We start from the raw sequence: 11956 nt of genomic DNA, 5'->3' as shown, positions 1-11956 counted from the left end.
GACGAGCACTTTCCTGCATCACTTTTGAATCTTCCTTGCATAGTGGAGTCGTACAAAACTTATGATGACAACGTGCTCATTAAATCCGCAGACATTGGTCAAGTAGGGTTGGGATTAATCTTTCTTTTTCCCTTCAGTTATATGAACATGATTTTTCAATCGTCATTGTTCCTAGAATGTAAACTTTGTTGATCTGATAGATGATTATGGTGAGAGAAGAAGGTGATCCTGTTCCAGATGTGGTGGAATATAGACATGGCCTCACACCTCCAATGAGAGATGCACGAAGACGAAGATTCCGGAGAGAGACAGATCTTAATGTAACAATCTTACTTTCCTGAGAAAAACTCTCATTTATTTACTTTCTAGTTTGTCCCTACAGAGAGAATGTCAGGGGTGGGCTGTCTACTATGTGGAATGGGGGTATGTTTTTTTTTTTTTTTTTTTGGAGGGTTTGGGGTATATGTGTGAAAGCAAATAGGGGCTTATTCTACCTGAAGCTTCTCATTTTATCTGCTTCTCTGCCGATAAATGAATTGGAATAAAATCTGTTCGTAAATATAGTGGAGCTCTCCTTATCCCTTGATCCACCCTTTTCTAGTTTTATATATCACCTTTTTTTTTCTGGTATGTATCCTTGTACTTACAATGTGCCTGTTATACTTTTGGCAGCCTGAGCTTGTTCGGCGTGTTGAGAAAGACTTGCAGAACATAATGTCTGGTGGAACAGCTGAGAATATTGATATCCTTTCATATTTGCTTTCTCCTCTAGTTTAAATAGAATGACACGTGGTCAATATACGGGAATGGAAGTAGCTAAATAGACTCATTTTAAATGTTTATATAGGCTATATTCTGACAAATTAGAACTGCGAGTTTTAACGAATCCTAGTTATGCTGTTGGTAAATTGACATTTTTTAGCTTGTAGACCACAATCAGTTGGACAACTTTTGCTGGTGAAAAATCTTGTGTAAATTTCTGTTTGACCATTTACCAGGAAGAGGTTTGTGGTAATGTCAGGGAAACTTTAATGCTTTGAGCTTTCAGAAAATTTCCTGAGATTCTGTTTTCATAGGCCCCTTGTAAACAAGAACAAGTTCACGTTCTGAAAGTATGTATTAGAACTTCAATATCATTGTAGAGGACTTGCTTTCATATTCTTTCTCATTTCTGTTACTCCTTAACTAATCGATTATACATAGAAGTTGTTGAGCAAGAGGAAGGAGGTGAAGCAAGTGCACGCCATGTGAACAAGAAAGTGACACAACCTGCAACAAAGCCTGACATTTCCGAGCCCGGGACAGCTGGTGAGGATCCTGATGGAACTGAGTCTGAGGATTCTGATGATTCAATATAGCCGAGGGCATTTTCCAGCCTTTGCTATTGTTATAGTGGCTACCAAGTCTTACTATTGTTGTAGTGCACTCTGGTTAGTTGCCGTCAGAATTTATTAGAAATTTTAGTTCTTGTATTTTAATACAGTTGGCTTATCGAGTCTAGGCTTGAATGTCGCTGTAATATAACAGTTTGCAATGTCTACTTCAGACATGCGAGCATGACAATTGCAAATTGTGTTCTGTAAAGTGATGGTCTGTCTCCAGTTTGATGTATTGAATTCGCTTACTTTGTTCTAAGATAAGAAGTTGTTTATTGCAAAATTGATTCACTTCGACACCCTGAGAGGTTGGAGTCGGTAAATTTGGAGTTCCGAACCTAAATAAGCCATAAAAAGATATAAGTCACTATTCTAGTAAGTAACTAAAATAGGCTTAGTGGAAGAAAAAAATCCGTTTTATGCCATATTCCAATTGTTTTCTATTAGTCTCATAACGTGTATATTTTAATATATAACGGAACTATTTTTTACACCTTGTATAACGGAACTATTTCTTACACTTTAAGAAAAGTTACTTTACCTGCACATTGTGTATAACGTAAAGTGAAAAGAAATGTCGAATCTCAATCTATAAGAGTCCAAAATCTTTTACTCCAAGAATCAAAGGATTAGTCAAATATGAAAGATTTATATTTTTCCTTTAGGTAAATTAAAACTAATTATAAAAATAATATTATGTCAAACAACATCATTTGGGTTCCACTGGCTCGCAAGCAACAATCTACACCACGCTATTTCATTAGTACAAAAATAGATTTGATGGTGTCTAGCTTGTGTTTGGACATACGATATGAAGTCATGATTTATAATTAATGATTGAATATGCAATTTGAAATTATGATTTGAAATTTAATTTTAAATTCTCCAAAAAGCATGATCCGGAAATTCATCTTTTGTAATGCAAAATTTGATATATATATATATATATTAAAAAGAGACCCATCATTCTGAATTTCACGAAAGTAACTTTTCTTGAAATGTAATCTTCTTCCATTTTATAAAGTGTAAGAAAAATTTTCACTTTACAAAGTGTAAGAAATAGTTCCGTTTTACAAAGTGTAAAAAATAGTTCCATTATATATTAAAATATACATGTTATGAGTCTAACGGAAAACGTTTGGAATATTGAATAAAACGAAATTTTTTCTTCCACTAAGCTTATTTTTGTTGCTTACTAGACTAGTGGCTTATTTTGATCACTTTCATCTTTTTGTGGCTTATTTAGGTTCCGAACTCGTAAATTTGTTGTGTTTGATGAGACTTGAGAGAGTGGATGGAAGTATAGGAACATGGTGAGAAGGCTAAATCGTGTAAGGCTCGAGAACTTGATGTTTAGGTCACCTTCTTGTGAGTTCAGAGTCAGATTTGTGACAATGGGTGTTGATTTAGCATATATTATATCTGTACAAGTTGCATGCATGCAGAAGGTGAAAATGTTTTTATGCCTAGTTATGATGACCAAATTTGTGTTGAAGACTTTGAGTTGTGTTGACAGAGCTGTAGTTTTTCAACTGTGGGATTACTATGTTTTCTCGTTTCTGTTCCAATGTTCAAACAAATGAATACTGTTTCGTCAGTGCACAATAGGCAAGTTGAAAAGGAAAAAGTTAATGTTGTTGAGCCTAAAGCCAAAGAAACTCTAGAGGGTGTGTTTGGTGCTAAGGAAAATGTCTTCCATGTATAATGATATTTTCTTGAAAAATAAGTACTTATTTTTTTGTGTTCGATATGTAAGCAGATTTTTTTAAAAAAAATTCCAAAAGCATTTATATGATATCTAGCAAAATACTATGAAGGTGAGATGAGGTCGGAGGTGGAGGCTCAGGGGTGGTGGGTGCGTGGTAAGGAGACAATGAAATTGAAATGTTGCTTGTTGTCTATGAAACCTGTTTTTCCTACTTTCATTAAAGAAATTTGTTTTCTTAAAGAAAATCCCCTTTAAAATATTTTGATCAAACTGGATATGAAAAAATTGAAAAACATTCATTCATACCAAACACACCTTTAAATGTAAGTTCAAGTGAGAAACATAGTGGACATTCTTAAGCTTAGCAAGTCCTCTTCATAATTTAATGATATGTAGTTATGTACAAGAATAAAATACACTCAAATCTCGTAGTTGAGAATTACCATATGAATCTCTATATCCATTCAGTTGGTATGAAAAGACAACAAATAAAATCAGTCCAACATATTATATATATACTCCTAATTTTGGCCCTGTTTTTCTGTCTTAAATGATCAGAAATCGAATGAAAAGAATTGAACTAATATAGTCAAAAAGAAAAACTTGACCACATAAACTTATACAGAATGTTACCTTATTATAATTAAAAATAATTTAATTTCAAAATTTCTTTTTTTACTTCTAATGAAATGTTTTATAACTATACAAATTTCTAAAGACTGTTTTAGACCATAAGTTTCAATAGTCTTCCTTCTCATTTTAAATCCAAATCAAATAGTGTCACATAAAATAAAACAGACGAAATATCATCTCTTTTTTTATTTAGATCAGTTTAGACTTTTATAGGTATCTATTTGGATTGCAGAAGTATCTTGGATATATTAAAAAATATATATGATATTTAATTGCATGATTTGCTTCTCGATATTTAATTTTTATTAATCAAACATATATCTAACGAAATAATGCAAGCCATAACTCGCATAAAATTATAAACTTAAGCTATGCGAAAAGATGATTAATTATAAAGATAATTACAAAATAGAGATAAAAGAGCAAATAATCCAAAAATAAAATAAAATATGAATGTTGCAGAAGAAAAATTCCATCACGTGTTGGCCAATAGAAATCCATCTTGTTCCTCAAGCTACTCCAACCCCACTCCCTTATATAAACCCAAGCCCTTCAGCTTGAGTCTGCCATTTTCACAGCCAGTTTTTGCTTTCAAATTTCTTCTTTTGAATATCATGGGTCGTCGAAGTGGTGGTGGTGGTGGGTTCAGATCCAGTAGTAGCAGCGGCGGAGGTCTGTAATCATTGGTTTTTTTGGTAGAAATATACATGTTTTTTTTTTTTTTGAGTGAATTACATTTGATATTCAGTCTCTTGGTTAAACTGTTTGTAGGGTCGAGTCGTTATGTGCATGGATGCCATGTAAAATGGCGTCACTTAATTTTTCCTTTTGAGGTGAAAAGAATGTGTGTTATTTTTCCTTTAACTTGCTTCTTTCAGCTTTTTTTAATTGGAGTACTAAAAGATACTCCATTCGATTCGATTTATGTGGCACAGTTGAAATTTAGAGATTCAACTTTTTAGTATGACTTCAAAATTGTTCTTGGGTACACGGAACATGGTTTTGGTGAGACAATTTTTTTCGCAAAGATTAATTGATATTCTCGTATCTTTTATCACCAAAAAGTTGTATGAACATGCATGTAAGTTGTGCCAAAAAGCTGTGATACGAAAAGATGACACAGTTTCTTTTGCAGGAAGAAGTTGGTTTCCATGGTCAAAATCTCGCTCATCTCCTCGTCTTGCTGCTGACAAGCCACTGAAGAATCCGCCAAAGCCGAAGCCTGGCAAGTCATGATCATCTCATTACTTCCTTCTAAAATTTTGGCAGTGCATGCCTCAAATTACTATATATTTTGATAACTTAGAATTACGCTGTGTATGTCGTTGTTATTGTATGACTTGGAATTTTTGTTCCCATATATTGCAGCTGCTCCTGCTCCTCCTCCAGCACCTGTACAGAGTCAACCTCAACCTGCAGCAGGAGGTCTAGGTTCCTCATTTACCGATGGTTAGTAATTGCTTCAAATATACAACAGTCAGATTCTGATAGCATTGTTTCTGGTACAGAAGTTCTTATAAAAATCGAAAATGCCCTACCTTTGAGTGTAGTTTGAACTATTGGTTTACCTACGACAAAACCAAATCAATCATGGTCATGAGATTCTGATAGCGTTAATTTGTATATGCTCAATGTCAATGCTCATATTTTGGTGTGGTAAAAAACAGGAATGGCCTTTGGTAGTGGAAATGCAGTTGGCCATAGGGTAACAGATGCCGTGTTAGGCCCTCGGGTTTTTAAGCATGAGGTTCAGGTGGCTGATTCTGCCCCCTCAGCTTCATGTGCTGCCTCAATGACAGCTTTCCAAGAGGTATATATGCTAATTTCCTATAGCTTCTCTGTTGCATTTGCTTGTTAATGCTGTAAAATTAGTATAATTTACCTAAATTTCATATTAAAAACTAATTACATTATTTCTCTATTATTTCCAAATTACAAGAATTCCTTAAAATTTATGGATTCCAGATACATACATCAATAGGGATGTATTAGAGAGAGAAGGAATGTATTAGAGATGTATAGGTTTTTGAATTTTTTTGTATAAATGATAGAGAATTTTTGAAATAATGGTAAAATAAGAAAGTTTGTTTAGTTAATATTTTCATAAAATTAGGGTACAAAGATGAGAATCGAACCCTCACTAACAAGATGAGAATTCAAATAGCCAACCAATATTGGTAAAACTATTGATAATAAGGTGTGTTTCGTTGTTGCAGTGTCTCAATGTCAACGGAGGCGACCTAAGCAAATGTCAGTTTTACATGAATATGGTTTGTGAGTGTCGAAGAAGTTCTACCACACTGGCTTGATTTCTTAGACCTTGAAGACCAGCTTAATAATATTATGATGACGACTAGTTTTGTTGGATAGAGTTTTGGCTCTTTCTTTTTAAGTTAATCACTAGGTTGTCATTTAGGGTTCGTAGTTGGTACATCCATTTAATTCTATTTACTACTTGTTTAATATTTCTGATAATTCTTGTTTATGGTTGGCAATGTAACGTAATATAAAACTGTATGAAATAACAAACTATTAATTCAAATTAAATGTTATAGTCATAGTTTATTTTATTTGTTATTCGCAGCAAACATCTCATTTTTTTGCCATCTGGTTCGGTATACAATTAGTCATTTTCGGTATACAATTACCCATTCGGTAATGTATAAAATATGTTTGTGTTTGTATAAAGCGAGAGAAAAGTGTATATACAAATACAGATACGTATATTTTTGTCCTATACACTTATAATTATACAAATACAGATCTTATTATACAAATTACAATGTATAAATGAATTTATACAAAACTGAACAATTTGTATAAAATTGGATATATCTAGTGAATTATACAAATCAAAAGCTCTATAACAAACATAAAATTTGCAATGGAGCGCTATTATGCAAACTATAACTATAACATACAAATATTTGTATGATGTTATAAAATTTTCAATAGAATCTCCGGATCTTTCTCTAGACGAGTATAATTGTTCAACCACGAAAAGAATTTTCAAAACTATATTATCTCGAAGAAAATCATCCTCATTCTCGTTGGGCTGTGTTACCTACACTGGCCCAAGAAGAGTGTACTTTTTCGCACAAATAACTGATTTTAAGGGTATTGTTTAAAATATAGCCAGTTTTTTTTTTTAAAAAAAACATTTAACAAATTATCAACTTCAGAGTTTAAGCNAAACTATTAATTCAAATTAAATGTTATAGTCATAGTTTATTTTATTTGTTATTCGCAGCAAACATCTCATTTTTTTGCCATCTGGTTTGGTATACAATTAGTCATTTTCGGTATACAATTACCCATTCAGTATACAAATGTGTTTGTGTTTGTATAAAGCAAGAGAAAAGTGTATATACAAATACAAATACAAATACATATATTTTCGTTCTATACACTTATAATTATACAAATACAGATCTTATTATACAAATTACAATGTATAAATGAATTTATACAAAACTGAACAATTTGTATAAAATTGGATGTATCTAGCGAATTATACAAATCAAAAGCTCTATAACAAACATAAAATTTGAAATGGAGCGCTATTATGCAAACTATAACTATAACATACAAATATGATGTTATAAAATTTTCAATAGAATCTCCAGAGCTTTCTCTAGACGAGTATAATTGTTCAACCACGAAAAGAATTTTCAAAACTATATTATCTCGAAGAAAATCATCCTCATTCTCGTTGGGCTGTGTTACCTACACTGGCCCAAGAAGAGTGTACTTTTTCGCACAAATAACTGATTTTAAGGGTATTGTTTAAAATATAGCCAGTTTTTTTTTTTAAAAAAAACATTTAACAAATTATCAACTTCAGAGTTTAAGCTTTGAAGTTTCAAACCTCGTGTATGAAATTTGAACTATCAATGCCTAACTTCAGACCTTAAATATGAAGTTTGAATAGCATAAGTTAGACTCTAACAGAGCACTTTAAACATGGAACACACTTTTTCACAACTTTATATTTTATAATACAAATCGTGTGACAAGGTTCAAGTTCATGACGTGCATTATATACATCTTGCTGTAGATCCTCATCACAAAAAAAGATTATACAGTGCTTTGATTTTCACGTTTTTATGTAAAATCTGGCTACAAGTTAAAGAATTTTAAGGAAGCTGAATATAGCATTGTGCAACTGGCAACCGGGTGCAATTCATACAAGATATTCTGCTACTTTGAGTTTGACTTTTTATTTGTTCCAAGACACTTTCTCCATTTCATTTTACTTGGTCCATATATTAAAAATAGATTTTAGTTTCGCAACGTAATAAAACTATGAAAGAGAGGAGTATATAACGAAGGCAGAGTTAATCATGAGATTTTTATAACAAGTACTCAAAGAGAATAGTAAAGCTTGATGCATGAGATATTTCCAGCTTGATTGTGTTTTTCCATTCCAAATGGCAGAGAAGTTTCCATATTCGTACCTTTCCTTGTTGGAGGTTCTCTCTTCCGCTATCTATAGATAAGAACGAATAAGATAGACTGAACTCATATGACAGATTGTGTTATATTTAGTTAGGAGTTGGAAGTTTTAACCAATACTTGATACTTTCAATTCATAAACATTGTACTTCCATAATATAATAAGGCAAGAAAGGCAACACTTAATTACAAGAAGCACATCAGAAGACAAGATGCATTACTGAACATATTTGCAACTGGGACATTACCTACTAACTGGTACTGACCCAGTGGATTAGTCAAGGTGCGTACAGGTTGGCACCGACACTTAGGAAACAAAAATTACTTACCTTATAATGTACAGCAAGCCTGCAACTTTCCAGGTGGTAGTCTTCTGTTAGCAACAAAAAGCTGATGTATATAATAATTTTACCGAGCCACATTTGATAGACTTATGGATTATCGTCTAATGTACAAGCTTCCTTCAGCATCTTCAGCAATAATTTTGCAAAGGGGACTATGGAAATCTCTAGGCCACATAACAATGTCACTTCCTGATATTTCCATCTTTGATAAATAATCAGCAGCTCGGTTTGTTTCACGCCACGAGTGAGTGACTTGGTGCTTCTGAAACTTGTTCAAGATTTTCCAAATGTGTTGGAGACAGCTAGCAGCTTTCTGATTATGTGGTTGCTCTTTGTTAATAGCTTTCACTGCACTCATCGAGTCGGATTCTACCCATATCATTTTGATCCCGATACTGACAGCAAGCATAAGACCTCTCCATATAGCCAGTAACTCAACCAAGAAGATATCGTCACATGTAACTTCAGAGACACAAGCACATATAGCAGCACCTTCATAATCACGAAGCAAACCACCAAGACCAGCTCTTTTCCGGTCTATAGATCCATCTGTATTTAGCTTTGTCCATCCAGGCTTGGGCTTTTTCCAAGTGCAGAACCTAAATGGTCTTCTAATAGGCAAATTAAAGCCTCTTAATTCCACAAACTTAAGAGATTTTATCTGGTTCAAACTCTCAAGTAAATCTTTTAAATAATTTCCCTCCAACTTTGAAGCAAGTTTAGCTTCTTTACTTGCCATGATCATTTCATGTTCCCTTTCTTCGTCTTCCTTCAGTTTGTGCTTCCTACCTTTGATGTGTTGCTTTAGACATTTCTCGCTGGAGACGCTCACCAGACAGAGCGGGCAGCTCCAGTCCTTTTGAACTTTCTTAGGATAAATTGTCCGATCACATTTAGGAGAAGATTCAGCCTGAAACAGAATTATAACCAAAATGTTCATGAACATGTCACTGTCTTAAGATCATAGGAGAGGTGTTTGTAGGGGAAAACTATGATTACCTCATAATTAACGAAACTTTGCAGGTTGTCCTTTTTATCCTGTTCAACATGTCGGGATGCTGCAGCAACATAATCACTGCACTCCATGACTATGTTGCTCGGACTCTTAAAACATGTCAACAGCTGTGTGTTGGATTCTCCAAAAGTAGTGTATTTTTGGAGAATCCGACGCGGGTGCGGCATTGAAAGTGAAGAGTCTGCGCAACTTCGCTCCATGGGCATGCACTCGTTCTTTTCTGTGACATATTCTATGAGTGGATTTGGGGAAAGACATGGCTTAACAAAGTTCATATACACATAAGAAGCAACACCAAACTGAGGCACTACGAGCAAGAGGGATGCTAATCCTTTTGCATAATGCCAAAATGAGAACCTGAAGAAATCAACACACTTAGGTCAGACTAAATTATTGTTGAAAAATGTCCTTCAGGTTTGAGACACCCTTGGTGAGACTCATGAACCGAGCACGATAAGAACAACCAAAAACTCAACTACAACTTGCATTAAAGATTCTGAATTTGTATTTCCTAACATATAAATCCATACATTTTCTCATTCAAAAAAAGATGGCATCACTGTAAATTGCAGATGCTGAATATTTCTCTCACTCATCCAAGGAATGAATGAAACGGTGTAGTCCTAAAATAAGCCTTGGCTTCTTTTTGGGTAGTTCTTATGCCTTATAGTATTCATCAATGACCAGCAATTTATGAAAACAAATATATGCCCAACATAAGCGTTACACAACGCTTGCTATAATGAAGTAGAATTCTTAGTATAAAGCACCATAGCTACAACAACAACATACTCAAAATAATCCCACAACTGGAGTCTGGTGTGTGTACACAACAACCTTACCCCTACCTTATGAAGGTAAAGAGGTTGTTTCCGATAAACCCTCAGCTCAAGAAAAACATATCCAAAAAACAAGTAAAACAAATACAGTAGTGAAGAAGCCAATACTGAAAACAACTAAGAAAAGAACAAGTAGCAACAACACAACGTACAATAACTAAAGCAAAAAAAAAAACAGGTAACACTAAAATCGAAGAATAAGATCATAGGAGACCAAAAATAACAATACATAAAGCACCAAAGCTCCCAAGATTAACAAACAATGCAATTCCGTCTCTTATAGTAATCCATAACCTGACTTGCATTCATAATACCAAGCATTAAGATGTTTAACCACCAATATCATAAGGTATCAACTTACATATAAGAATTCTAAAGACATGTCTTTGGATGAAAGCAAAATAAAAAATTACCCTGTCAAAGGCTTTGCAAGAGTCAATTCCAATACTGTGGTTAATCCAAATAGGACCCAATATTGAAGACACTTTTGGTAGCTGGATTCTTTGTCACTCTCTATCGCCCGAATTGATGCATATCTGTTTTTATCAAGAATGTAACATAACTCAAAAGCCTAAATATCCCAATGCACATATCCAACAAAAACTCAAACAAACAAGAGAAAAAAAAATTAATTTCTCTTTTTACTAACTTACAGAGGACACAGCAATGTCACTGATGGTCTGCAAAATATCCAGAAAGAACTGTAGCAAAAAAAAACAAAAATTAAAAAGAGAGAGAATCAGATATATGGAAGTCAAGAGCAGTTGATCAAAGACAAAACTTAAAAGGCTAATTTTTTTCTCTCTCTTTCTACATGTGTATATATAGAAAGGGGCTTAACAAATACCAGAAAAATAGGACAAAAAATTGACAACCCACAAGAGCACAATGTGCTACAACTATTAACAAAATCCAAAATCATCCTATGATTATTTAGCCCCATCATGTCTTTAGTATGAAAATCTTAGAAAACAACAACAAGATTATCTTTTTTGATCAACAAATTAAAACAAGATTTTTTTTTTGATCAAGAAAGAGGAAGTCTTGGTGGGAGAGGAATGGATAATACTTACCAAGAGAGCAAAATTTTAGCTGAAATCAGAAGAAAGCTGATCAAACCCATTGTCACTAACCAAGTGATGTGTCTAAGTTCTTGCTTTCCTTGTTAAACCAATTTTTTATTTTATTTTTACAAATCATGCATGTCTTATTTGATTGGTTTTGGGGAAAGCAAAGGGAAATAAACATGACAGTGAGAATTATAAAGGGCAAAAAGGAAGAAACTTTCAGGGTAAGGAGTCATTGTTTGGTCAATTATCCATAGGAAAACAAAAATAGAAAATAAATTCATACTACCTTTACTCTTTGGTTTCCCACTAGAAGTCCGCTTTGAAACGACTAATTTTAATTCACATTGAATGAAATCGGAATAAGCTTTTTCTATTAAATGCTTTTTTTCATATTTGAGATTCGAAAAAATAAATCATATCAAATTCACACGTCGACAAAAAAGAAAATTCCTTAAGAGCAATTATTGCATTTTGGTAGGTGCATCAACTTTAAGGTACAACGTAAATTTTCTTCAA

The 11956-nt window shown here is 33.5% G+C and overlaps 3 protein-coding genes across 3 annotated transcripts; 2 read left to right on the top strand and 1 right to left on the bottom strand.

The window, feature by feature from the left end:
* The first annotated feature begins 6 nt into the window (after positions 1-6).
* On the top strand, positions 7-1659 carry LOC125855281 (transcription initiation factor TFIID subunit 7-like). Its single transcript, XM_049534991.1, has 4 exons — positions 7-102; positions 201-320; positions 673-746; positions 1202-1659. The coding sequence occupies exons 2-4, from the start codon at positions 201-203 to the stop codon at positions 1356-1358; spliced, it is 351 nt and encodes a 116-aa protein (XP_049390948.1). The 5' UTR covers positions 7-102; the 3' UTR covers positions 1359-1659.
* Positions 1660-5036: 3377 nt separating this feature from the next.
* LOC125854780 (uncharacterized) lies at positions 5037-6275 on the top strand. Its single transcript, XM_049534362.1, has 3 exons — positions 5037-5166; positions 5385-5527; positions 5934-6275. The coding sequence occupies exons 1-3, from the start codon at positions 5037-5039 to the stop codon at positions 6024-6026; spliced, it is 366 nt and encodes a 121-aa protein (XP_049390319.1). The 3' UTR covers positions 6027-6275.
* A 2004-nt stretch (positions 6276-8279) lies between these two features.
* On the bottom strand, positions 8280-11652 carry LOC125856497 (uncharacterized). Its single transcript, XM_049536057.1, has 5 exons — positions 11444-11652; positions 11024-11071; positions 10784-10906; positions 9516-9888; positions 8280-9426 (listed from the first exon to the last, which is right to left on the bottom strand). The coding sequence occupies exons 1-5, from the start codon at positions 11491-11493 to the stop codon at positions 8611-8613; spliced, it is 1410 nt and encodes a 469-aa protein (XP_049392014.1). The 5' UTR covers positions 11494-11652; the 3' UTR covers positions 8280-8610.
* Positions 11653-11956: the final 304 nt, after the last annotated feature.

The sequence above is a fragment of the Solanum stenotomum genome, chromosome 2 (assembly GCF_019186545.1).
Source record: "Solanum stenotomum isolate F172 chromosome 2, ASM1918654v1, whole genome shotgun sequence".
Lineage (NCBI taxonomy): Eukaryota > Viridiplantae > Streptophyta > Magnoliopsida > Solanales > Solanaceae > Solanum > Solanum stenotomum.
The sequence above is the reverse complement of the archived record's forward strand: the minus strand, read 5'-3'. Positions and strand labels throughout refer to the sequence as shown.

Bases quoted from the DNA above. Each gene is read 5' to 3' on its own strand.
- LOC125856497 (XM_049536057.1), bottom strand. From the start codon at position 11,493: ATGGGTTTGATCAGCTTTCTTCTGATTTCAGCTAAAATTTTGCTCTCT. The intron at 11,072-11,443 runs GTAAGTATTATC...TTTTTGCTACAG, and splicing joins GCTAAAATTTTGCTCTCTTG to TTCTTTCTGGATATTTTGCA. The intron at 9,427-9,515 runs GTAATCATAGTT...ATTCTGTTTCAG, and splicing joins AAAGTTTCGTTAATTATGAG to GCTGAATCTTCTCCTAAATG.
- LOC125854780 (XM_049534362.1), top strand. From the start codon at position 5,037: ATGTCGTTGTTATTGTATGACTTGGAATTTTTGTTCCCATATATTGCA. The intron at 5,167-5,384 runs GTTAGTAATTGC...GGTAAAAAACAG, and splicing joins AGGTTCCTCATTTACCGATG to GAATGGCCTTTGGTAGTGGA. The intron at 5,528-5,933 runs GTATATATGCTA...TCGTTGTTGCAG, and splicing joins CAATGACAGCTTTCCAAGAG to TGTCTCAATGTCAACGGAGG.
- LOC125855281 (XM_049534991.1), top strand. From the start codon at position 201: ATGATTATGGTGAGAGAAGAAGGTGATCCTGTTCCAGATGTGGTGGAA. The intron at 321-672 runs GTAACAATCTTA...TACTTTTGGCAG, and splicing joins GGAGAGAGACAGATCTTAAT to CCTGAGCTTGTTCGGCGTGT. The intron at 747-1,201 runs CCTTTCATATTT...TCGATTATACAT, and splicing joins ACAGCTGAGAATATTGATAT to AGAAGTTGTTGAGCAAGAGG.